This window comes from Oncorhynchus masou, chromosome 28, assembly GCF_036934945.1.
Source record: "Oncorhynchus masou masou isolate Uvic2021 chromosome 28, UVic_Omas_1.1, whole genome shotgun sequence".
Lineage (NCBI taxonomy): Eukaryota > Metazoa > Chordata > Actinopteri > Salmoniformes > Salmonidae > Oncorhynchus > Oncorhynchus masou.
Genome location: NC_088239.1, coordinates 32,685,165 through 32,713,072, shown reverse-complemented (window position 1 = coordinate 32,713,072; position 27,908 = coordinate 32,685,165). Strand labels below are relative to the sequence as shown.

At 42.3% G+C, this 27,908-nt stretch overlaps 1 protein-coding gene and 1 long non-coding RNA gene across 4 annotated transcripts in view; both read left to right on the top strand.

The window, feature by feature from the left end:
* LOC135517527 (cadherin-6-like) overlaps positions 1 to 27,908 on the top strand; it is an 80,057-nt gene that overhangs the window by 36,722 nt on the left and 15,427 nt on the right. Inside the window, exons 2-5 of the mRNA XM_064941917.1 lie at positions 4,329 to 4,765; positions 22,373 to 22,667; positions 24,280 to 24,399; positions 26,299 to 26,466. Coding sequence (XP_064797989.1) covers positions 4,520 to 4,765; positions 22,373 to 22,667; positions 24,280 to 24,399; positions 26,299 to 26,466 — 829 coding nt within the window. The 5' untranslated portion in view covers positions 4,329 to 4,519. The remainder of the gene's footprint in view (positions 1 to 4,328; positions 4,766 to 22,372; positions 22,668 to 24,279; positions 24,400 to 26,298; positions 26,467 to 27,908) is intronic.
* LOC135517528 (uncharacterized) lies at positions 14,469 to 15,890 on the top strand. 3 transcript variants are annotated; one of them, XR_010452042.1, is made up of 5 exons: positions 14,469 to 14,535; positions 14,663 to 14,699; positions 14,794 to 14,900; positions 15,319 to 15,391; positions 15,586 to 15,735. It is a non-coding gene; the product is annotated as an uncharacterized LOC135517528 (long non-coding RNA). The 3 variants fall into 3 exon arrangements; XR_010452043.1 differs by lacking the exons at positions 14,469 to 14,535; positions 15,586 to 15,735 and adding an exon at positions 15,839 to 15,890 and having other exon boundaries at positions 14,642 to 14,699; XR_010452041.1 differs by lacking the exon at positions 14,469 to 14,535 and having other exon boundaries at positions 14,642 to 14,699.

Below are 27,908 nucleotides of genomic sequence, written 5' to 3'. Positions count from 1 at the left end.
CAGACTAAAATACTGTACGAAAGACCACATATTCACCCTGCACACCTTAATTGACAAAAAAAGTTGTTGTCACATGCTTTGTTGATTTCAAAAAAGCTTATGATTATATTTGGCATGAGGGTCTATTATACAAATTGATGGAAAGTGGTGTTGGAGGAAAAACATATGACGTTATAAAATCCATGTACACAAACAACAAGTGTGCAGTTAAAATTTGCAAAAAACACAAGTCTTTCCACAGGATCATGAGGTGAGACAAGGATGCAGCTTGAGCCATACCCTCTTCAACATATATATCAATTAATTGGTCAGGGCACTAGAACGGTCTGCAGCACCGGGCCTCACCCTACAAGAATTTGAAGTCAAATGTCTAGTGTTTGCTGATTTATCTGGCCCTTCTGTCCCCAACCAATGATGGCCTACAGCAGCACCTAGATCTTCTGTCCAGATTCTGTCAGACCTGGGTCCTGAAAGTGAATTTCAGTAAGTCAAAAATAATGAGGTTCCAAAAAAGGTCCAGTTGCCAGGACCACAAATTACCATTCTTGTCCTGCTTTAAATGACGTGGAGCTTAGAAAGCCTTCATAAACACTACATGAATGTGTTGCAAATCATCTATAACCATATGTCATACTCTGTAAAGGGTTCATAAATGTAGTATAACTGTGTGACATAACTACCAATGTCAAACGTGACATAACCCACTAGTTGGAATATGACAAAACCTGTGCTTTATAAAGGGTGGTGTGCCGGGACCACCCATACGTTAAAGAAAACATGCAACCATGACTGTAATTTGCCCTCTATTAAAGTGTCTGCTAAATTGTATATATTACTCTAATATATATTACTATATATTATATTATGCAACGCCAAGCGTCGTGGGTTCGATTCCCGCTAGGGCCACCCATATGTAAAAGTAGTGGCCCCAGCCGACTTGTAAGTCGCTTTGGACAAAAGCGTCTGCTAAATGGGATATATTATTATTATTATTATTATATTATATTATATATTACTCAAATATTTATAGGATGGCCAAACCTCTTTCCCTCTTGGGTTCTTTGCCAATATTGGACCTGACCTCAACTTTCCCCCGCTCTGAAGTACAGTCATTTACAATAAAAAACACTGGTTGGACCTTTTTGAAATCTGTTTTTATTTTTGACCCAATTCTGTTCCAAATTCAAGTTCTCTCTGTGTTTTTTTCCAGGTTTCCGATCCCCCCCGAATTCTGGTTTCCCCCAGTTTTTTCACACTTTTTTAAATAGAGAAACAACAACATTTCATTTTCTGTGTTCACAAAAATGCTTAAACCACATCAGGGAGTGACTTTTCAGTTCTGGGGAAAATCTTAGAAACGTATAGTAGTTGCCCTTTAATTCAGTGTACATGTCCTGCACAGTTTTTTGGATAGTGGTGTTTCTGTAAGTAAGCACACATGCGCACATGAGTTCGCAAATCAAATGCCCGCTTGTGGTGCCACTGGACAGCAAAAAATCATACAAGTTAATCTTTATTTATTGTCATTTAAATTAATTTGTAGTAGTGTAGTGTTGACCTAGATAACTTAGCTACTTCAGTTTCAAATTTCAAATAATTTCACAACATTTGCTAGTTGGCTAATAACATTTTGCTAGCTAGCAGGGTCAGCTAAATAAAAATTCCCCTAGATACAGCCACGTCTCATAGTCACATTATGAGATTTGTAAATGAAAGAGGAATATAATAATATGAGTCAAATGGAGTTTCCTATTTCACTATATAGAGTATTTCTGGCGCAGCACTGAAAGGCCCTTATCCAGATGGTTGGACAAAGGCATTTATTAACAGACCTGCTAACTTTCTTTGTTGTTTCATTTAAGGTTAGAACCAACATGCAGTACCTACAGTAGGCAGAGAGGCAAAAATCATTAGTACGCCAGCTCAGGGACAAGCTACACTATTCACAGCCCTGTGTAATGTTCATTGTAATTGCATTGCTGGACTTTCTGAAAGGGAATGTTTTCACAATGCAAATACATTTACACAAACAGATCCCACAGAGCCCGAGGACAGCAACACAATTAGATCCAACCAAATCATGAGAAAACAAAAAGATAACTATTTCCAATATGTAAAGTAATTAACAAAAAAACATGCTATTTGGCCTAAAACAGAGAGTAAACAGTGGCAGAATACCTGACCACTGTGACTGACCCAAAATTAACGCTTTGACTATGTACAGACTCAGTGAGCATGGCCTTGCTATTGAGAAAGGCTGCCGTAGGCAGACCTGGCTCTCAAAGGAAGACAGGCTATATGCACACTGCCCACAAAAATAGGTGGAAACTGAGCTGCACTTCCTAACCTCCTGCCGAATGTATGACCATATTAGAGACACAAATTTCCCTCAGATTACACAGACCCACAAAGAATTCACATTTCTATTGGGTGAAATACCACAGTGTGCAATCACAGCAGCAAGATTTGCCACACAAAAAAGGGGCAACCAGTGAAGAATTAACATAATTGTAAATACAACCCATATGTATTTATTTAAGTATTTGCACATAGTTAGAACACTGTATATAGACATAATATGACATTTGAAAGTCTTTATTCATTTTGTAATGTTTACTTCTATTGTTTGTTTAATTTTCGATTTGGTAATGTAAAGATATACACTGCGCCAAAAAATTAAGGGAACACTTAAAACAACACAATGTAACTCCAAGTCAATCACACTTCTGTGAAATCAAACTGTCCACTTAGGAAGCAGCACTGATTTACAATAAATTTCACATGCTGTTGTGCAAATGGAATAGACAACAGGTGGAAATTATAGGCAATTAGCAAGACACCCCCAATAAAGGAGTGGTTCTGCAGGTGGGGACCACAGACCGCTTCTCAGTTCCTATGCTTCCTGGCTGATGTTTTGGTCACTTTTGAATGCTGGCGGTGCTTTCACTTCATTGGTAGCATGAGACGGAGTATACAACCCACACAAGTGGCTCAGGTAGTGCAGCTCATCCAGGATGGCACATCAATGAGAGCTGTGGCAAGAAGGTTTGCTGTGTCTGTCAGCGTAGTGTCCAGAGCATGGAGGCGCTACCAGGAGACAGGCCAGTACATCAGGAGACGTGGAGGAGGCCGTAGTAGTGCAACAACCCAGCAGCAGGACTGCTACCTCCGCCTTTGTGCAAGGAGGAGCACTGCCAGAGCCCTGCAAAATGACCTCCAGCAGGCCACAAATGTGCATGTGTCTGCTCAAACGGTCAAAAACAGACTCAGACTCCATGAGGGTGGTATACACCAAGATTGGCAAATTCGCCACTGGTGCCCTGTGCTTTTCACAGATGAAAGCAGGTTCACACTGAGCACGTGACAGACGTGACAGAGTCTGGAGACGCCGTGGAGAACGTTCTGCTGCCTGCAACATCCTCCAGCATGACCGGTTTGGCGGTGGGTCAGTCATGGTGTGGGGTGGCATTTCTTTGGGGGGCCGCACAGCTCTCCATGTGCTCGCCAGAGGTAGCCTGACTGCAATTAGGTACCGAGATGAGATCCTCAGACCCCTTGTGAGACCTTATGCTAGTGTGGTTGGCCCTGGGTTCCTCCCAATGCAAGACAATGCTAGACCTCATGTGGCTGGAGTGTGTCAGCAGATCCTGCAAGAGGAAGGCATTGATGCTATGGACTGGCCCGCCCGTTCCCCAGACCTGAATCCAAATGAGCACATCTGGGACATCATGTCTCGCTCCATCCACTAACGCCACGTTGCACCACAGACTGTTCAGGAGTTGGCGGATGCTTTAGTCCAGGTCTGGGAGGAGATCCCTCAGGAGACCATCCACCACCTCATCAGGAGCATCCCCAGGCATTGTAGGGAGGTCATACAGGCACGTGGAGGCCACACACACTACTGAGCCTCATATTGACTTGTTTTAAGGATATTACATCAAAGTTGGATCAGCCTGTAGTGTGGTTTTCCACTTTAATTTTGAGTGTGACTCCAAATCCAGACCTCCATGGGTTGATACATTTGATTTCCATGGATAATTTTTGTGTGATTTTGTTGTCAGCACATTCAACTATGTAAAGAAAAAATTATTTAAGAAGAATATTTAATTCATTCAGATCTAGGATGTGTTATTTTAGTGTTCCCATTATTTTTTGAGCAGTGTATGGAGGAAAGCATATGTTGCTGAGAAGAAGGGAGACAGGACAGGAGGAGAAGAAAGTTATGGCTTACTTCCTACAGACAGGGATTGTTGCACCAAATATCGTAGTAGTTAACTGTTCCAAGTATTCTCAGTACTAACATCCTGACTGTGTGTTCTATGTTCCAGATACTGGCTGGACCTGGGCCCGAATGACAGACTGACAGCCCGTGCTGCTACTGCGGACCTACACCCAGACCTGGAGGAGTGAGCCAATGACGAAACTTCTGACTAAAGTCTACTGACCACTTCACACTAACACCCAGAGGGATTAGAACATCTAGCTGAGTGAAGCTGTATTTGGAGCTATTGGCCTGGCCATGTTGAGAGGAAGAACTGTACTTCTCCTGCTGGTCCTCTGGGCATACCTGTGTTCCCATGGGGACGGACTGCGAGCCCTGAGGAGGACTACAGGGGGGAGGCGGGGTGGCGCAGGGGTGGGGTTGACGCTGATGGGACAGGACGCTAATGGAGTGCCTCTGAGACGCTCCAAACGAGGATGGATGTGGAACCAGTTCTTCCTACTGGAGGAGTACACAGGGATGGATCACCAGTATGTTGGCAAGGTACGGCGTGATGTTAAATGTCTCCGTTGTTTTCTATTCTTAATTTTTTGTCATTATTGTTCTCTTCTCATTGTCTGAGTTCGACAGGATGAAAGGTGGGGACTTATATTATTATTCTGATATTGAATATGACATTTCAGTCATAGCCAGCATTCTAGCCATAATACTTATTTTGAAATAGGATACACACCACATATTATCATTCTCAGATAGCCTAAAATGTACTTTGATTGAGATACAATACTTTCGCTGGTAAAACAAACTCCTCCATGTACTTCTCCCTAGATCTGTACCTAGAGGAAACTACACCCCTGAGCACTGCCTCCTAGGCTGACTCGGATGTTGTGTTGTCTGATGTGTTCAGTGCTGACTGTCAGCTATGTGGTAGCTCGGCCGATGTCCACTCCACTCATATCAAAACATCCTAAGGAGGTAGTGGACTAGTTCCCTACTGCCAAACACACAGGCTTCTTACGGCTATTATTTGTCCAACAAAATCAAAACACAATGTCGACCTAGATAACATAACGGAGAGTAGGCCTACAGCAAAGAATATCCAATAAGAAATGCTTTACATAGCTAGATGAGAGAGTTGAGGAAGTCGATATCACTCTGTTTGTTTGCAACGTCGTACAACATACTGTAATTGAGAGATTGTGAATGTCAAGCATCCCAGCCAAGGTCAGGACAAGTGACGAGGAGTAAAGAGTTTCTTGTGAGGACTGGGATGTGTCCCAAATGGCAGCCTATTCTCTATATATTACATTACTGGTCGAAAGTAGTGCACTTTACAAGAATAGGGTGCCATTTGGGATGAAACACTGGATGAATAGGGTCTGGTTGCTTTGCATTCCTGTGGTGCAGTCGGTCTCTCCGTCCATCCAGAGAATAGAGCCATCCAAACCCAAATAAGATTCCACAACATAACATCGTCCCCAAGCGAGGCTTGACTTTCAGCTTTGCTTCTAAAACGATTACAGAGCTTGTGAAGGAATGAAGCGGAGGAGGAGGAGAAGAACAAATATGAGAACAAAAAAAGACAGAGAGAAAAATAAAAAAAAGTAAAGAAAATACAAGACGGTTGAGATCAAAAGTCAACCACTGGAGTATAATCAAACCACTTTATCTCCTTTGAGCATTGATTGATGTTTCCAGCTCGTCCTTTAGCGTGTAAATGGCTAATAGACTGTGAGGGTATATGGATTATCAGAACATGGTTAGCACACAGGCAAGTGCACACACACACACACACACACACATTAAATACGCACACACTAGAGACACACAGACTCACGGCAACAACCCTTGAGCTACGGCGGAGCCGCGGCCTTAAGAGCCTTTCTACTGAAGATAGTCACCATTAAGGTATCAAGCCATTGAGGAGTGTTTCACTTAATCAAGCCTCTCTGAGCGATGTGTGTTATTTCGCAAGTACACACAGATGCCGGGACATTCTCCTCTATACTCTTAGAAATAAGGGTACAGTTAGGGTACAAAATGTACCCTGGGGTACAACAAATATTAAATACACATAATGTACCTTCAGAGGTACACATAATGATCTCACATGGTGCTGTTTGGTACCTTTTTAGGGTATATGTGCAGACAATTTAGTATAATGGTACATTTTTGTACCCAATATTTTTCATATAAAATGTACACTACAAGAATAAAGGTATGTGGATACCTGCTCTTCAAACATCTCATTCCAAAATCACGGGCATTAATATGGAGTTGTTCCCCCCTTTGCTGCTATAGTAGCCTCCACTCCTCTGGGAAGGCTTTCCACTAGATGTTGGAACATAGTTGCGGGGACTTGCTTCCATTCAGCCACAACAGCATCGTGAGGTCGGGCACTGATGTTAGGCGAGTAGGCCTGGCTCGCAGTCGGCGTTACAATTCATCCCAAAGGTGTTTGATGGGATTGAGATCAGGGCTCTGTGCAGCCCAGTCAAGTTCTTCCACAACGATCTCGACAAACCATTTCTGAATGGACCTTGCTTAGCGCACGGCGCATTGTCATGCTGAAACAGGAAAGAGACTTCCCCAAACTGTTTACACAAAATTGGAAGCACAGAATCATCTAGAATGTCATTATATGCTGTAGCATTAAGATTTCATTTCAATGGAACTTAGGCACCGAGCCCGAATCATGAAAAACAGCCCCAGATCATTATTCCTCCTCCAAGAAACTTTACAGTTGGCACTATGCATTCGGGCAGGTAGCATTCTCCAAAACCCAGATTCATCCATCAGACTGCCAGATGGTGAACCATGATTTATCACTCCAGAGAACGCTTTTCCACTGCTCTAGCCGACGCTTGGCATTGCGCATGGTGATCTTAGGCTTATGTGCGCCTTCTCGGCCATGGAAACCCATTTTATGAAGCTCCCGACAAAGAGTTATTTTGCTGACATTGTTTCCAGAGGCAGTTTGGAACTCGGGAGTGAGTGTTGCAACCGAGGACAGATGATTTTTACATGCTTCAGCACTCAGTGGTCAAATTCTGTGAGCTTGTGTGGCATACAACTTTGCGGCTGAGCCGTTGTTTCTCCTAGACGTTTCCACTTCACAATAACTGCACTTGCAGTTGACCGGAATAGCTCTAGCAGGGCTGAAATTTGATGAACTGACTTGTTAGAAAGGTGGCATCCTATGACGGTGCCACGTTGAAAGTCACTGTGCTCTTCAATAAGGCCATTCTACTGCCAATGTTTGTCTATGGAGATTGCATAGCTGTGTGCTCGATTTTATATACCTGTCAGCAACGGGTGAGGCTGAAATAGATTAATCCACATGTATTTATAGTGTAAAATCATCGCACTCTACGGTGAAGTCACATTTCTGTTTTCCAGGGTACAAATGCATTTTGTGTAACCTCAATATCCACCATAAGGTACAATGATTAATTTGTGCCACTTATAAGGAACTAACGGCTTTGTCAAAGTAACCAAATTTCCATCCACAGTTTTAAGTGAATGAAGTAATTCCGTATACAACATGTATCAGCTGTGATGGAAACAAAACGTGTTGGTAGAATTTGATAAATGCTGCAATTTGTTTGTTCGACATGGGATCTTTTTGTGTCTGTCAAATGTATTATACGAGAAATGGCAGTGGAAACGCCTTTATGTGCAAATATTGATATAATAACATAATTTAAAGTAAACTTTGAGTCGATGATATGGTCTGTTGTCCTGCCACTACAACTTTGTAAACTAGTTGTTGTTCCCTACACTCGCAATAGCACCTGCTGACCATGTGTATGTGACCAACACAATTTGATTTCATTTGATTCGAAACAATTCAGTTTATTAGGTTACAGATTAAATACATTATTATGAACTTCACAGAATGGTGAAAGTGCACGGTGAGGAGCTTGATGCTTCTTTTCTCAGCCAAGGGAGTAGGCTCACTCACAATTTTGCCAAAGAACACAGCCATGAATAAAGAATGGTATCAACACATCCTCCGAGAGCAACTTCTCCCAACCATCCAGGAACAGTTTGGTGATGAACAATGCCTTTTCCAGCATGATGGAGCACCTTGCCATAAGGCAAAAGTGATAACTAAGTGGCTCGGGGAACAAAACATTGATATTTTGGGTCCATTGCCAGGAAACTCCCCAGACCTTAATCCCATTGAGAATTTGTGGTCAATCCTCAAGAGTCGGGTGGACAAACAAAAACCCACATATTCTGACAAACTCCAAGCATTGATTATGCAAGAATGGGCTGCCATCAGTCAGGATGTGGCCCAAGTTAATTGACAGAATGCCAGGGCGAATTGCAGAGGTCTTGAAAAAGAAGGGTCAACACTGCAAATATTGACTCTACATTGACTCTAATAGTGAAGACATCAAAACTATGAAATAACCCATATGGAATCATGTAGTAACCAAAAAGTGTTAAACAAATGAAAATATGTTTGAGATTTGAGATTCTTCATAGTAGCCATCCTTAGCCTTGATGACAGCTTTGCTTTGGAATGCTTTGGAATGCTTTCCAAAAGTCTTGAAGTAGTTCCCACATATACTGAGCACTTGTTGGCTGCTTTTCCTTCACTCTGCGGTCCAACTCATCCCAAAACATCTCAATTGGGTTGAGGTTGGGTGATTGTGGAGGCCAGGCCATCTGATGCAGCACACCATCACTCTCCTTCTTGGTCAAATAGCCCTTATACAGCCTGGAAGTATGTTTTGGGTCATTGTCCTGTTGAAAAACAAATGACAGTCCCACTAAGTTCAAGCCAGATGGGATGGTGTATCGTTGCAGAATACAGTGGTAGCCATGCTGTTTAAGCGTGCCTTGAATTCTAAAGAAATCACTGACATTGTCACCAGCAAGCACCCCCACACCATCACACCTCCTCCTCCATGGTTCACGGTGGGAACCATACATGCAGAGATCATCCGTTCACCGACTCTGCATCTCACAAAGACACGACGGTTGGAACCAAAAATCGATTCAAAAAACAAAAAACAATTCGACCATGAAGGCCTACTTCATGCAGTCACCTCTGAACAGATGATGTTGAGATGTGTTTGTTAGTTAAACTCTGTGAAGCATTTATTTGGGCTGCAATTTATGAGGTTCTGTTAACTCTAATGAACTTATCCTCTGCAGCTGAGGTAACTCTGGGTCTTCCTTTCCTGTGGCGGTCCTCATGAGTGTAACGGTTTTCTGAAGGTGAAGGAGAGTCGGACCAAAATGCAGCTTGTAGATTTCGATCCATGTTTAATCAAAAAACGTAAACACGAATCAATACAAAATACTACAAAAACAAGAACGTAATGAACGTAACGAAAACCGAAACAGCCTATACTTATGTAAACTAACACAGCGACAGGAACAAGGACACTAAGGACAATCACCCACGAAACACACAAAGAATATGGCTACCTAAATATGGTTCCCAATCAGAGACAACGATAATCACCTGACTCTGATTGAGAACCGCCTCAGGCAGCCATAGACTATGCTATACACCCCACACAACCCCAAGACGAAACACACCACAAATAAACCCATGTCACACCCTGGCCTGACCCAATAAATGAAGATAAACATAATAAATATAGACCAGGGCGTGACAATGAGAGCCAGTTTCATCATAGCGCTTGATGGTTTTTGCGACTGCACTTGAAGAAACTTTCAAAGTTCTTAAAATGTTCCACATTGACTGACCTTCATACCTTAAAGTAATGATGGACTGTCATTTCTCTTTGCTTCTTTGAGCTGTTTTGCCGTAATATGGACTTGGTCTTTTGCCAGATAGGGCTATCTTCTGTGTACCACCCCTACCTTGTCACAACACAACTGATTGGCTCAAACACATTAAGAATGAAACAAATTCCCCAAATTAACTTTTAACAAGGCACACCTGTTAATTGAAATGCATTCGAAGTGACTACCTCATGAAGCTGGTTGAGAGAATGGCAAGAGAGTGCAAAGCTGTCATCAAGGCAAAGGGTGGCTACACTGAAGGATCTCTAATGTAAAATATATTTTGATTTGTTTAACACTTTTTTGGTTACTACATGATTCCATATGTGCTATTTCATAGTTCTCATGTCTTCACAATTATTCTACATTGTAGAAAATAGTAAAAATAAAGAAAAATCCTTGAATGAGTAAGTGTGTCCAAACTGTATATATATACAGTACCAGGTTTTCCAGACCTGTGGGCGCGCTCCACCTCAACCTTCCTATGATCCATCTGTAGCTTTCGGTGACAATAATTCTCACGTTCTCCTCAGACACTTTACAGTTCTCATGTGGAGACTCTGTTATGCTATCCACAGCATTGCCCTTCTCGATAGTCTGTTTTCCCAGTGATCTGTAATAATGATTCACAGACAGTACTGATGTCAACAAGCTTCATTTGTTGTCATCTCACTGCAAGTCTATTTCAGGACATCCACCTATCCCTGGGAGAACGGCAAACTGTTATTACAGTCTTGGACCTCTGGTCAGATCGTCCATTGTTTTGTTGAGTCTAAGAGATTTCTACAAATACTGTTTGACGTTTTTTTTTCCTTTTGTTTTTACAATTGCTTGTAGACACATTCATTTTAAAGATCATGCACCTGTGATAGCAAAACACTGTCGTCTCCATTACTCCAACCTTCTTTAACTTTGGGCAGCATGATGGTGGCAATGTAGGCTAATGCTGGTACTCCACACAATTCCAGCCACCACAGCTTGCAGGAATAAAGGAAACAGCAACAAACAGCCACAAGCTCAGGACTATCTGCAGTCCCAGCCACGAGGGCTAACCGCATTACCGGCTGTGTTCAAACTGTCAAGGAATTCTGGGTAGCATCGCCAAGCAGCAGCTCTTCAGACTTTAGCGGTTGGCAGTATGCCGGGACAGATAGAAGAGGTCCCAGCAACTGAGGCTAACAGCGTCGCAGGATCCAAATTAAACAGGTAGACTGGTAAACAAACACTTTCTCAGAAACTTTCAAAACAACAAACCTGAGCTCTCTCTCGTTCCTTATTGAGCATGCGTTGCACTCTGATGACATATTAGTCTGCGAGGAGGCTTGTGCCAATTGAATGTCAGCATGCGTAGTACATCAAGGCCACTCCATCTCTCATTGAGTGATGTTATGATAGGGTAGGAACCAACGTGTTGGTCAGTGTTTCCCAGGGGACCCTAATCACATTTTAATAGATGTTGCATTTAGACAAATATTTTAGAATAGGCTATCTGATTCAGAACATGCTGTTGCACAAACAACTTGATGATCTACAACACCTCTGGTAGCATCCTGTATTAGATTTATCGTTTGCTTCTCTGTAGCTAGTGAATTTAGGTAAATGACATTTAGCTAGCTAGTTAGCGATTAGCATTAGCATTATTTTAGGCACATGTCAGCTTCCTTTGACTAACTAACTCACATTTTGCAGAGAGCAACATTCACAAACTAATAGTATAATAGAGATATATGTGGATTCATATTTAGACGCAACGTGGAAAGCAGCATCGTTCGTGTCTTGGAGGAATATGTTCAGTGCATGAATTAACAGCGTGGAGGAACTGTGTGCTACCTGCTTTAGTGAAGGGGCAGGATTTAGTGTGTGTGTGGCCCGGAAACTGTAAGCAAGTAGCATCGGGAGGCAGTCTGTTTTGTTTGAGCAGTGTAGAGAAGGGTGTTGAGGTGAAATATTGTTCCGCATTGAATCTTTTATTGGATTTTCTTTTAGTCACACTGGTGCTCCCAAAATAAAACTCCAGGTCGCACAGCAAAATATTTTGTTGCAGATGCGACCAAATTGGTCACACTTTAGACCCCTGAGTGCACTACTTTTTACCATAGCCTTAATGGTCTTTGTGAAAAGTACTGCATTAAATAGGGAATAGGGCGCCATTTGGGATGCAGCCTTTGGCTGTTGTCTTGGTGTGTGTATGGGCCGGTTGGTTGTTTTTCCTGGAGGAAGAGAAGAGAATCACTGTACACGGCGTCTCATTAGCAGTCGAGCAACATATCGGCCTAAAGAGAGCCTGGGCTGTCACTGGGGAAGAGTTTGTTTGCTTATTTGATTATTTTCCTGCTTTACCAAAGGGCACATTCCTAGTGAAAATGGTTAATGGCCTGTGGTTGAGGAGTATCATCATATCTCATAAAGTATTTACAGACCCTGATAGGCCCCAATGGTTTGCTAGGCCTGGTGGGTATGGTCTCTCCGTGCCTCCCAAGCAAGCAGTTATATTCTATCTATTTTCACTGCCTGGCCCTGTTTTCCCCACAGTAATGGGCTGGAAATCGGGGAACATTTAAGGAAATAAAGCAAGTGAACAGAGACATAATGCATCAGGCTAGGCTGGTTCCTACTCGGCATTCCCAAGTCAATCTAGCTGTGTGTCAGTCAGCGCCTTCCTGAAACGTGTTCCAAATGGCACATTGTTCCCACATAATGCACAGCACTACTTTTGATCAGCGCCCTATGGACCCTGGTCAAAAGTAGCGCACCTCAAAGGTACTAGGGTGCCATTTGAGAGTCACATATTGGCTATGTGGGAATCTGTGGGGAGATGCCCAGTCTTGGAGGCTCCCATGGTGGTGGTGGTGGGGAAAGTGGGGCCTAGCTCTGCTCTCAGCATCTTTTCATGCTCCCCCATCCCCACTGGGCGATGGAGTTTGTAATATGGCACAGACAGAAACACTTTTTGTACCTGCGCCATGGCAACGCCTTGGTCTCTGGTGGAGCACAAATCAAATCGAAGTTTATTGGTCGCATTCACAGAATTGCTGATGTTATTGCAGGAGCAGCGAAATTATTGTGTTTTTAATAATACACAACAATATGCACATACTCCAAAAAGGTCAAATAAAGAAATTAAGACGTATCAGAACGAACAATATAAGAGTCCGGAATATAAATATATATATATAGGTATATACAGTACCAGTCAAACGTTTGGACAAACCTACTCATTCAAAGATTTTTCTTTATTTTTTACTGTTTTCTATATTGTAGAATAATAGTGAAGACATCAAAACTCAGAAATAACACATATGGAATCATGTTGTAACCAAAATAGTAATCAACGAATCAAAATATATTTTCTATTTGAGAATCTTCAATGTAGCCACCCTTTGCCTTGATGACAGCTTTGCACACTCTTGGCATTCTCTCAACCAGCTTCAAGAATTAGTCACCTAGAATGCATTTCAATTAACAGGTGTGCCTTGTTAAAAGTTTCCTTTTGAATGCGTTTGAGCCAATCAATTGGGAAACAATGCTTCGAGGGGGACTGTTATCTATATGTGCAGAGGGTCCCTGATTCAAGCCTAGTTAGGGGCGAAGAGAGGGACAGAGGCAAAACTGTTACACAGGCACCATTTTAATCAGAAGAATCTCCTCTTTGTAATTATGTAAGTCTGGGCAGCGTGCTTTTTTTTTCTTTTTTTCCCCCCTACTTTTTCATTACGCAGACATAACCACAGTTGACACCATCGAGATGCAGATGTTTACTTTCTACACAAGTTGTTTTTGTCCAACAAACAGATTGTAGTGGTGAAATAAAAGAGATACATTTTTTATGGAATTCTAAGCATCACTCCAGTCAAAACAGGCTCTGCGAACGTTCGATTCCATTAATGGGCTCGCGCTAGTGTTCCAGTCTTTCAGCCTTGGGTGGATTTTGACGAGTTCTATTGTCCAGGCTATAGACAGCCAGGGCGAATTTACGAAAGCACCCAAATGTCCATTGAGAAGGTACAACGACTATACCATTTAGCTAAGCTAAGAATGATGAGAATAATCAAGTCAATAAAAGTTTGGTAGTTAGATAGCCTATAGTTAATATACTGGCAAGTTTGATGTATAACTACTAACGTTAGGTAGCTAGCTAACATACCGGTACATGCTGCTATTATATGCTATGTGATTCGTAAGGACAGCGTAGCTAACAAATTGTCAGCCAACATAACGTGTAAGGTAACTTATTTGAAAAGTCATTACTTTATTACATTGAGTAGTAAGCAACCCCTTAGTTGTTAGGGCAAATCTGGTCTGTGATAGGAAGGGGGGTTTTCAAACTTTACTTGTATTAAGTAAAGGTTGAAATGTCTATTGTTCAGCTATTAGCACCCCTCCCCAACTTGCAACAAATTGCTGTTCCCATCTCATTCCTTTCCCTCTTCCATGCATCATCATTCTGCTCCTGAGTGGCTCGCTTGTGGAAGTGCTGGCAGGATATGGCAACATCGTCAGTTGTGCGTCAAGAATTCTGCATACAGTAGCGCGTTTGTAAGAAGGTGTGGTTATTCACAGAAATTGTTATATGCTATGGAGGTACATTTGTCTTTTTGTCGAGAGCAAAACCTTTTTTAAATTTTCAATTATAAATAATTTTTCTGAAAGCAACTTTTTTCCAACACAAAGGAAATCAAAGTGGACACCTACGAAGATGGCATCTCAGGTAAGCAGCACTGGGCTGTATATCTTAAAAATCTGCTGCTTTAGATTGAACGGTCAATATCTATTAAAAAATAAGCTGTTTTCTTTACTTTCAGAGAGCGAGCTGACCAAGGGGTCGAAAATGTAGATATTGACAGATGTTCACTGTCCGAGGAACAGGCCGTGGAAGCTTTATTGCTGGCAAAAGTGTCCATAACCAGAGGTAATTAAACTGTTATGTTTTCTTTTTCTCTGTCTCTGCCTGTCTTGTGGTACATGGAACCTGTCTCACATGCATTAATTAAAAAACTCTTAAAATTTTCAGATTTACACCACATAAACACAGCCATTTTCACTGAACTATACTTTTCCCTGGGGGTTAGCCTTTCAATAACCAAGTGGTGAGACACATAGCCCTCTATATTTAAATGTTTCCGGCACACTCCGATTTGTCTGCATCACATACTGTATCTACCATTGACATTATCTTCTATTGTTTGTCCTCATTTGTCTGTTTTTCAGCATAGTGCTCTGTAGCCAATTAGTGTGGACACCAGGTGAAACCACACACACACACACACACAATAACAGTCTCTCTTATTCACTTCATCCCCTCTCCCCCTTCTCCCTAAATCCTCTAGGTTATATCAGCTGTTTTGGTGAACCCCTCCTGCATCTGAACTGGCTGACACAGAGGGAGCAGTATGATCATAGGTGAGATGCCACTTGGTCAGGTCAACAGGAAGTATTATTATAGAGATGTTTTACATTGAAATACAGACATCGATGTAGTAGTCCCGGAGTTAATGATCCAAGGTCAGTTTTGCATTTCACCTCCTGATTTAAGATGGGGAAAAAAACAAAACTTAATCATGCTCTCTCTCTATCTATTTGTCACTCGTCTGCAGGTATGTGTAATGTGAGAGGAAGCCAGTCCTATCATTGCCACCTCACCCGCGCTTAAGATAACCAGCTCAAGGCTGGTTAGGAGACACCGCAATTGTGATGAACTTAGAGAATATTAGGGTAGCACTGTAATTCATGAATCATATGCTGTCTACCGCTGTTCTTACCTCTTTCCCATTCTGTCTTCTACACCTCTCTCCACCTCGTTTTTCTTCCTCGTTTTATAATGCATACCATATGTGCATTGAAGTACAGATTCAACTTGTATTTATAATATTACAATTATCATAATTATAATGCATTTATGTATTTGTAACACCTGGATAATGAACTTCTTTCAATAAAGCGTTTCACATTCTTCACTGGTTGAAATTAAGTATCTCATTGAAATAATATCCTTTGTCCTCAGATTAATGCAGATCAAGGGAGTTAGATATGCATAGTTATTTTTGTATATGTGAATTACAGATCAATCATGTTTCGAGTCTATTGCATAGTTACAATGTGTAATCATTGATGTCCCAGGAGCAGGAGTGGTAAACATTGTTGACGTGTATAGTTGTAATACATACATGCAGACACAGTATCATTCAAATAATGGAGTTTGATATGATTGAAAAAGAATGTCTCAGAGAACCGCACATTTATTTGCCAGGGAAGAGTACATGATCAGTGCATATATTCAATGTACAGGCTACAATGTTGTAATCTCATGCATGGTAATAACTACAGAACATGTGTATATAGGACTTGCATCCTTGGCACAATAAATGTATTATATTCTACTCTATCAATAGGCTTCATTAATGCCATTCAGACTTGAAGTTGATACAACTATGAAAGCTGAGGTTCATAGATAGGTTCTAAACTAATATTCATACCAAACTTTTTAGGGTCCATGCACAGATCGGCTACATACTGCAGCTATCTACACATCCATAGGCATACAGTTATTTTTATCCTCCACTACACAATCAACAAGTAAATAGTTAGCTAGCTATGTTACTGGAGCTGCATCGCAAGGCAAGCTTACACAATTGTACATTCAATTTGCAGTAAATGCTTTAGCTAGCTAGATTCTTTACAACCACTGTTTCACAAGACGACAGCCTGGTTTGCTGCTTTTCTCAAGAGTCCCTAAAACATTAAGCCATACGAATTACACATTCATTGTCCTAACACTAGCTAGCTGGCTAATGATAGCTAGTCAACTTGCTAAATAGAGATTTTTGTACATTAACTTTATGACAAAAGAATATGCACAAATGTTTGTCTTTACATTAACTAACATATTCCTCTCAATTGTAAATGTTTTGCTTGACTCGTTATGACGTTATAACAATTTACATCTGGTTCCACCATAATGTTTTGTCAGCCATCTTTGTTGAAGCACGCCACAAGGCAAGGGTGGCTCGCGCAAAAATTCTTCATTGGAACCACTCGATATGATTGGTCATAAAAAAACAAATGCATAATGTGTGCTCTATCTCCCCCTTGTGGTAATCTGGAGATATGAAGCCATGACACTGGGTACCTCTAAGTCCTGCGGTGCATCTTCTAAAGGAGGAACCACTGTACGTGCAGATGTGTGCACCACGTCATTGTTCTCTCATGCTCTGCTGTGGGTGTATGATGTCGCTTTCAAACTAGGGATTTCGTCGCTAACTGAGGTACTACAGTAATTCTACTCACAGATTATGCATGTGTAACAGTATAACTTTAGTCCGTCCCCTCGTCCCTACCCGGGCTCGAACCAGGGACCCTCTGCACACATCAACTACTGACACCCACAAAGCATCGTTACCCATCGCTCCACAAAAGCCACAGCCATTGCAGAGCAAGGGGAACCACTACTTCATGTCTCAGAGTGAATGAGGTCACCGATTGAAACGCTATTGCACCACCGCTAACTAGCTAGTCATTTCACATCGGTTACACATGTATGAACTACACATTGACACATCCAGCCCAAATTGGAATATTTGTAAATTACTTAGTAGTTGTCAGTATACTGGAGCATGTCTTAAATGAGGCTTACAGAAGTTGAGTTCCTCAAGTGCCTATGTGTATCCCAATGATGAAATAGTTACCACTTTGTTATGTTATTTAAATAATAATGTTATTAATTGTATATGTCCACATTTGCCCTCGTCCACTGCATATGGGATAGTGTGCCATTTGGGACACAAGCAGACTATTTGGCGGTAGACTGTAGGGCTAAAAGGGTAACTGGCTGGTTGACCTATTGGCCTCGTCTAAAACCATACATATTGTATACCCTATAGCTCTGTGATACTCAAATGGCAGCTAAATATGTCTGGACCACCATGCCATTTTCTGTGCTAATGACATACATTGATTTAAAATATAAACATCTACAATATTCATGCTGCTAATATGCAGAATTAAGGTTAAAACGTATGTGATATCATTATTTTTTAGGAATGTATTGATTATTATTAGTATTATTACACTTAAAATTTTAGGATTTATGGATCTTGCGGAGTTGGTTAATGTTGCCTTTCAAAACTACTGTCACATGACCTCTTTATTGTGTGTAATAAAATGGAATAATTATTAATCTAATAGAGTATTGGTGACCTATAGAACAGAAACTCGCTCCACAAAATATCAAAGCTCTCCTGTAGCACTAGTACTGGAGCATCTTCCTTCTGTGCTTCCAAATTACACACTAAAGAAGTTCACTAAATAGGGAATAGGGTGACATTTAGGACATATTCCTCCTTTGCTTTATTTCATTATGATTTGATATCATGGTGGACGGAGGAGAAAGGGCTCTGCATCAATGTGTGGAGGTTTCCTGGTGGCCATGATCAATGCTTTCTTCCCCCTGGTGAGTCTTTTATTGAATTTTCAAGATACATTTATCAGGAGCCATTGTGGATCCACGTCTGGCTGACAGATTGATTTTCGGGGGAGGTTTTTCTCCTAATTTGAGTAGCAGGGACCTGGGTGGGCGGCTGTAAATTCACTTCTACCATAGGAAGGGTTAGGGTGGGTGACTCGAAGAGGAGGGAGACGGAGGGATCACAAACCTTAGTGCAGTAAGCAGGAGAGGAGAGCAGGGGTTCGATACACTGAGCTGGCTGTGTAATATCCTTCAGGGGAATGGAGGAATGATGCTGAACCCCTCAAAACCAAAAGAGCAGATCCTGAGCACTCACTCTGTCCATACAAACAAGATTGGATGGAATATGTCACACTGTCTGTCTATCGGTGGCAGGTAGCCTAGCGGTTAAAAGCGTTGTGCCAGTAATCAAAAGGTTGCTGGTTTGAATCCCCAAGGGACTATGTGAAAAATCTGTTGATGTGACCTTAAGCAAGGCACTTAACCCTAATTGCTCCTTTAAGTTGCTTTGGATATGTGTCTGCTAAATTGCTTAAATGTATCTCATTGGGAGAGGAACAAGAAGATAAACAGGCAGTTGCACAACTGAATTCATTCAACTGAAATGTACCTCCTAACTTTTGATCCAACTCCTCTGAATCAGAGAGGTGTGGGGGCTGCCTTAATCAACGTACACAAAGCTGTTGTTGGGCGTTAACTGCCTTGCTCAAGGATGGAAATACAGACTTTTCACCTTGCCAGCTGAGGGATCTGAACAACCAACCTTCTGGTTACTGGCCCAACACGCTTAACCACTCAGCTACCTGCCACACCAGAGGGGAGGTACATGGTCAGCACAACATAACCACAAATATAGACAGTCAGTAGCTAGCTTCTCCCAACTTGGTTAGATAGTTGGAAAACACAACGATCATATATTTCAGTGTTTATAACAAACACAGAAATGTTAAAGATACTAAACTTAAAAGGCAGCCATTTTGCTTCCACAGCTTTGTTTTCACACAGAACACAATGAATTAGTTATATAAAGCCTTCCAGCACCTGAAATAAAAAGCCATTCATATTTTAGAGAGAGAGGGAGTTAGGAGTATGGTGCATACTCTCCTTGTCCCAAATGGTGCCCTATTTCTTATGTATAGTGCATTACTTTCGACCAGGGCCCACAGACCCCTAGGGCTCTGGTCAAAAGTAGTGCACTGCATAGGGAATAGGGTGCAATGAGCACATGCAGTGCTCATCCACCTGATTGAATTTACTGACTGCACAATCTAACATACTCCATCTGTCCAGCACCAGAAGCTAGCAAGTCACACACCACATTATGTGACCGGATTCAGAATCGTAGGCTTTTGATGCTATTTCCTACTTCAAAGTAGGGCTTTTTGAAAACAAATATTGTGTTCTTTAACATGAGAACTTTCATATGCCTTAATTACAAGCTGGTCTGGGGTCCGTAAATATGAATACATGAGCTATGTAGGAAGAAAGGAAGGGTCCATGATTGGCTGAGATAATTGAGGGGCATAATAGAGACAACACTCTAAAAATAAGAGGTTCCTGGGGTATCCTTTAGGGGTTCTTCAAATTGAAACTGTAGAAGAACCCCTATAAGTTCTTCAAAGAACCAATTAAAAGGGTTTTTCAAAGAACCCCTTTTAAAGGATCCTCAAAGAACCTTTGAAGAACGTTTTGAGGTTAATGTTTTAACTACCACCCCCCCTCCCCTATTATTTTTTTATTATTAATAATAATATGGATAACAATAACACAATATTGTAAATGTCAGTGTTTATGATTTTCAGTGTCAAAGCAGGGGAAAAAAATCTAAATATGAGGTAAACTCCCAGCAGAGCCCCAAGTTCAACTGGTATATCCTCTGGTATGTTAATGTTGATGTTCTCCATATCCATAGCAATGATAGCATAGCAGTGCATGGGGATCGAACAGGTTTCCTGTTATATTCATCACAGGTGTAGGGAGGGTCTGTGAATCCAATAAATAGTAATTATACAGATGTTTAACAAACATGCACACAACAGTATTCATACCTTGTTTTTTTTGTAAATGTGAATGGGGAAAAAAAAAAGTTTTTTATAATGGTGTTCATACACATACCTTGTCCATAATTTAGAGGCCTATGGGATTTTTATTGAAGAGGTACATGTGATCTGCATAACAAACCAATACCGATTGGCAATCCTTTGTATGCCTCCTCATCTGTATACGTGTTGAGACGGACACAAAAATGAGCATATCAGTCATCTGCACCCAATACAGCTAGCCTTCAACATATTCTTATAGCTGTAAGGGATCTCGTCCTCATCTTCTGAGGAGGAGAAGCGAGAAGGATCGGATGACCAAAACGCAGTGTGGTAAGTGTCCATAATGTTTATTTTAAAACATAAACTGAACACTATGAAATACAAATACACTCGCATTAACGGGACTCTCAGACCTTGAGAAAACAGATTCTCTGGTGTAATGAAACCACTATTTAATTCTTTGGCCTGAATGCCAAGCATCATGTCTGGAGGAAACCTGGCAACTTTCCTACGGTGAAGAATGGTGTTGGCAGCATCATGCTGTAGGAATGTTTTTCAGCATCAGGGACTGGGAGACTAGTCAGGATCAAGGGAAAGATGAGCGGAGCAAAGTACAGAGAGATGCTTGATGATAACCTGCTCCAGAGCACTCAGGACCTCAGACTGGGGCAAAGGTTCACCTTCCAACAGGACATCGACCCTAAGCAAACAGCCAAGACATCACAGGAGTGACTTCGGGACAAGTCTCTGAATGTCCTTGAGTGGCCCAGCCAGACTTAAAGCCGATCGAACATCTCTGGAGAGACCAGAAAATAGCTGTACAGTAACAACCTCATCTAACCTGACAGAGCTTGAGAGGATCTGCAAAGAAGAATGGAATAAACTCCCCAAATACATGTGTGCCAAGCTTGTAGCATCATACCCAAGAACACTCGAGGCTGTAATAGCTGCCAAAGGTTCTTCAACAAAGTACTGAGTAAAGACTCTGAATGCTTATGTAAATGTGATATTTCAGTAGATTCAGTAGAAAAATGGAATCCATATTAGAATAAGGCTGTAATGTGACAAAATGGGGAAAAAGTCAGGGGGTCTGAATACTTTCTGAATGCACTAAAATAGAAATAATAAAGGAGGGGGAAAGAGAGGAAGGACAAGTTTTGTGTCCCAAGTAGTACACTATTGGCTATACCATATAGTGCACTACTTTTGACCAGATATCTATGGGCCCTGGAAGTGCACTGTATAGGGAATACAGTGCAATTCAGGACGCAGACAAGATTTTGATGAGTTCCCAGACATGAATATGTTGAGGAGATTTTGTGGCTGAATTAAAATGTCAGAGCAAGCTAAGCTGTTGTTCATGCAGACAGAAACAGGCCACATCAGGAGAGCGAGCAAATAGTGGAGTAGAGAGGAGATTGATAGGAGAGGAGATGATTGAAGAAAAGAAGAAGTGAAAATATCATGTCATATTTCTACAGCATGTTAGAGAAATCTGATCTCCTCGGAGTTAGTAAGAACAGACATAGGACACACTGGTCACACTCAACCTGATTACATTTCTATGAAACTATAATTATTTCTGCAAATGGCATAGGAAATTGGGGACAACACAAATGTCTTAAATCAAACATCTAAAGAGTCGTTTTAGAAAAATATGTAAATGGTCAGGATATCGTTCTGTCACAGTTAGATTATTTGTCTTCAGATCATTTGCAATCAGTCACGAGCACAGAGTGGCTTAGACTTGAAGTGTCTTTGTTTGTCCCAAGAGGAGTCCAATAATTGAAATGTACATATTCACTGCAAATCCTTTGTATTGAGATTGACTGCCATTGTGAACTGACTCCGCCCCCTTTGTTTCTCATTACTCTACAGCTCCACTCAGACGGGGACCGGGGTGACGGTAGCATACGATACGTCCTGACCGGTGATGGAGCCGGTAGTCTGTTCATCATCGATGAGAACTCTGGGGATATCCATGCCACTAAGAGATTGGACCGGGAGGAGAAGGCCTACTACACGCTCCGGGCCAAGGCCGTCAACAGAATCACTAACACCTCTCTAGAGGGAGAGTCAGAGTTTATCATCAAGATTCATGACATTAACGACAATGAGCCCAAGTTTACCAAGGACCCTTACTTCACAGAGGTACCTGAGATGTCCCCACTGGGTGCGTATGAACACCTACACCCTGACCCTTAATTCACACACATGCCAGATATGTAACCTCTTGGTACGTATGACAGAAGTAGGCTACAGAGAACAGCCCTACATCCCATCTCACTCACTCCTTACCACAGGCACCTACCAGGGCAGAAGTGGTTGAAATGTTTCTGGTTGTCAAGTCATAACCATGTCATCCAGTTTTGCCCTGTGTGTAACTGTAACTCATATCCTGACCGACCATTGTTAAACAGTTACACAGTTAAGCTGATAGCCTGGACATCATTATAGAAGAGGGGGATCTCATGCAGTCAGTGGTAATAATATATGCCATACTTGTATCTGCAATGGATTGCAGGATTAGAAGGCTTATGTGTGAGACAAGCTAAAGTTGTTACAAACAAATTCCTATCCTGTTGGATCAATGAGGGCTTTATCAATCATAATAATGAGAGGAAAGATTGTCCACATCCCAAATAGCACCCTATTCCCTATGCAGTGCACTACATTTGAGCAGGGCTCATAGGGAATAGGTTGCCATTTGGGGTGAATAAATTGAGTCGTTAAATGCGAATGATTACAGGCCATTAACAGTTTTATTACAGCCAAACGAACTAAGTGAAGCGGCCCAATGATGCTGATTATATTATATACTTGAGCTAATCTTATGAATACTCTGTCCAGTTATCAATTGCAACACATTAAAAACTCTGTTTTTGCCCGGCGTATGTCAATAATGTAGTTGGAATTCAAGACGATTAATCATGCAGTTCAGATATTAGGTAGTCTTGAGTATACACTTAACACTAAATAGTTACATAACACCGACAAGTGACAAACTGTCAGCTTGTTTACAAACTCTAAGTAAGAAAAGCAGTTACCCATAGCCACAAGTGAGGTGTGCCTTGAAAGAGGGCCTGTTCTGGACCTGTCTTTATAGTGCAATCGACTGGACACTTTGTCCTGTGAAATACTGAGCATTCCCTCTTCAGAAAGCAAAGTGGTATCATCAAAGAAATTAGCTTGCACTTTATTTATTCAATTAAGAGGTTAAAGAGAAAAGTAACTTTCCAATGTTTGTGCAGCAATGTAAAGCGCCCCACTAGTTTCACCCGTGCAGACCTCACATTGGCACTGAATTAGAAGTTTCCGTTGGTCACGATTCCAATGTCAATTGCACAATTCTATATTTATGTTCATTGCCATTAAATAGTTCCATTCAATTAATTATTCTTATGCATTTAACGAGACAACACTGGGCCCCACTAGGCATCGCTGGGAGGTACTATGTGACGAACACTTCTCCCCTTTGTTCTGTTGAAATATCATTCTCTGCCTCTTTGATAAGGAAAATGGATCACAGCCGTTGCTTTGGATCAGATATATGGTTGTGAGACACTCGAGATACACTAATAGGTTTTTTAGGGGTTTGCAAACAGCAGAGCTGCTTGGGGGGAGCACCAAAGACTTCAGTTCAGCCCAGTTCACTTTATTGGCCTTATTCAGGAAGTTGTCTTGAATCTTGTGTTATTGAGTGCTCCCCAACGCCCTCCGACTCCATTCCATGTGTATAACTTTGCTCACCTCTTTTTGTTTCTCCTCCTCCTTTCCTTCCCCAGGCACGGTGGTGATGCAGGTGACCGCTACAGACGCTGATGACCCTACATATGGTAACAGTGCCAGGGTGGTCTACAGCATCCTGCAAGGACAGCCATACTTCTCTGTAGAGCCCAACACAGGTCAGTGTTAACAGACCCTGTCTTTTATTTATTTATTATTTTTTTACCCCGTTTTCTCCCCAATTTCATGGTGTCCAATTCTTTAGTAGCTCTTTAGTAGCTACTATCTTGTCTCATCGCTACAACTCCCGTACGGGCTCGGGAGAGATGAAGGATGAAAGTCATGCGTCCTCCGATACACAACCCAACCAAGCCGCACTGCTTCTTAACACAGCGCGCGCACATCAGACCCGGAAGCCAGCCACACCAATGTGTCGGAGGAAACACTGTGCACCTGGCAACCTTGGTTAGCCCCCACTGCGCCCGGCCCGCCACAGGAGTCGCTGGTGCGCGATGAGACAAGGATATCCCTACCGGCCAAGCCCTCCCTAACCCGGACGACGCTAGGCCAATTGTGCGTCGCCCACACAGACCTCCCGGTCGCGGCCGGTTACGACAGAGCCTGGGCGCGAACCCAGAGTCTCTGGTGGCACAGCTGGCGCTGCAGTACAGCGCCCTTAACCACTGCGCCACACGACACCAGACCCTGTCTTTTTGCTTTTCTGTAAACAGAAAGGAGAATTAGGGTCAGTTACAATGCATATACAGAGTTCTATAATATTTACCCTCTACAGTCTATCTGTGGCTCAAGGGAGAAAAGTTCCCAGCGAAGTATACACAAGGTGCCATTAACCTGCCTCACTAAAGATTCAACTAACACCTGAATGGAACCCAAGTGAACCAGGATATGAACAGTGTACTCACCCTCACTACCACGTCTGGAGACTGTGTGTGTGTGTGTGTGTGTGTGTGTGTGTGTGTGTGTGTGTGTGTGTGTGTGTGTGTGTGTGTGTGTGTGTGTGTGTGTGTGTGTGTGTGTGTGTGTGTGTGTGTGTGTGTGTGTGTGTGTTCACCGCGGCTATTAACTCCCGTGTCAGACTGAAGAGACATGACAGAAAAGAAGGACAGAATCTCCGCCATCCGCCGCTTTTCGATCCCACTGCTCCGTCACCGCTGCTATATTTAATCATTTGTAATGTGTGCTTCGGAATGGATCCCAAATGTGTTCTTTGCGTGAACAAAAGGGAAATGGCGACCCCCCCAAAATATATTTGCAGTTTTAATCGCAGGATTAACAGTAATGTGGTTTATGCCAGATGTGCCATGTAAACTGACATCCCCCCCCTACACAAAGGCAGGCTTGGACATCATAAGCATGATTCTCTCTCTCGCTCTGTGTCTATGACTGTGAGGAGAATAGGAATAAGAGTGAATGAGGGAGAGTAGCAAAAAACGAGAGAGGGAGTGGGAAAGATAAAAAGATATAAAGAAGAGAGAGAGAGAGAGAGACAGAGAGGGAGAGAGAGAGAGAGTGAGATTAAGAAAGAATAGAGGGAGAATGAGAGAGAGAGAGAGAGAGAGAGAGAGAGAGAGAGAGAGAGAGAGAGAGAGAGAGAGAGAAGAAAGATAAAGAGAGAGAAAGATAGTGTTGAGAGATGTATTCAGAGTGTACTGGTGTATACATACAGTACACACACATACTGTGTATCTATGTATTGTTCCCCCTCAGAATGGCTTGAATGGACTAGCATGTTTTTCAGTTGCTAGCTGTCCATCAGCGAGTGAGATACACACACACACTCCTCTGTGTCTCCCTCCTCCCCTGCTGCCACATCCTAAGTGATGAAAGAGCAGGATGAGATTTTTATACCCCTGCGTTCACCTTACGTTTCACCAACGCTGCTCAGAACTAGGTTTGAATGATGTGCACCATCAACCCTCACATCCCCTATTGTTTGATATTCAATTAATTTCCTCTTTGGAAAAAGTGTTAGTGCTATAAATATCTATATCGATCAGAAGTATCTAGTCTTGCATCACTTTGATCGTCTGTCCTGACTGTCTGTCCTTCACATTCAGGTGTGATCAAGACAGCCCTGCCTAACATGGACAGGGAGACCAAGGAGAACTATGTGGTTGTGATCCAGGCTAAAGACATGGCTGGACAGATGGGTGGGTTATCAGGGACCACCACAGTCAGCATTACCCTCTCTGATGTCAATGACAACCCACCACGCTTCCCAAAGAGTGAGTATAGTGCACAAAAACAGACAGATGTGTGTATGCACATGCACTCACTCACACACACACACATAAGCACACTCACACACACACACAGTCCCCTGAATATAAAACTCAGTTCACTATACAGGCTTGTGCCAACCAGGCAGCCTCCATCTGGTGGCAATTTCAAAATGAATGTGGATTATTGCAGCAAGTATTACTGTGCTGCTGTGGCGTGTGTGTGTGTGTGTGTGTGTGTGTGTGTGTGTGTGTGTGTGTGTGTGTGTGTGTGTGTGTGTGTGTGTGTGTGTGTGTGTGTGTGTGTGTGTGTGTGTGTGTGTGTGTGTGTGTGTGCGCGCGTGCGTGCGGCAGTGCCGCTCTCTTGAAGGCTTGGCATAATTAAATGTAGAGCCATATGAGAGAGTGAAGGGTCCTGCACAGTGCATCAGATCGGCCTGCTAATCCCTATTAAATGAAAAGAGTACACTGTGGGTTTTATCTTCTTCACTCTTTCTCTGTCGCTCTCTCTTTATCTCTAACTCTATCACTTTCATTCTCTTTCTCTCTGTCATTCTCAATCTCTTTCTCTTGCTCTCTCTAACACTCTCAATGTCACCGTGTGTGGCTCCGCTACTGTCCTTTGTTTCTCGTGTTTCTTCTCCTTCCTCGTCCTCGCTTTCAGTGTTTCTTTTTTGCCATTCATCTTTTTCTCATACACTCCTCTCCCACTTTCCTTCCATCTCCTCTCACACATTGTCTCCTGTCCCTCTCTTTCTCTTGCTCTCTCCCCTTCTGGTGCATCTGGTGAATTGCAAAGGCAGCTGCGTCAGATTGACAGATTACTGGTGTCATTTTGTTTCCCCACAGTAACAGCAGTGTGTGTGTGTGTGTGTGTGTGTGTGCTTCTGTGTCTCTGTGTTTATCTCTGTGTGTTTGCGTGTGTGTGTGTGGGCGTGGGTGTGTTACACTCGGTTAGAATCAACGCGCACAAGCCAAACAGCTCTTCACGTGACAAAACTCACACAAACGTAGAAACCCTGACTCCATTTATCACCCTCTACAACAGGGAGACAAACACTGTCCCTGCACCTAACCTCAATGGACAGAACAAGAAGGGAGTGTGATATGTGTGTGTGTGGTTTTACTATCCGTGTGGAGACCATAATTCCTCACAAGGATAGTTATGGTTAGGGGTTAAGGTTAGGGGTTAAGGAAAATAGGATTTTGAATGGGAATTAATTGTTTGTTCCCTACAATGATAGTAAAACAAAAATGTCTGAGTCTGTGTGTGTGCCCATGCCTTTGTGTGTGCGCGTGTGCGTATGTGTGTGTGTGTACACTTGCGTGCCTGCATGCAAGATGTGTGTGTGGGACCTGCCGACTCAGGCGTTGTCCAGAATGATGTCAGCATGTTTTATGAGGGTGTCAGTGGTGTTTGTATATGCAGCCCATGTGTATATCAGGTC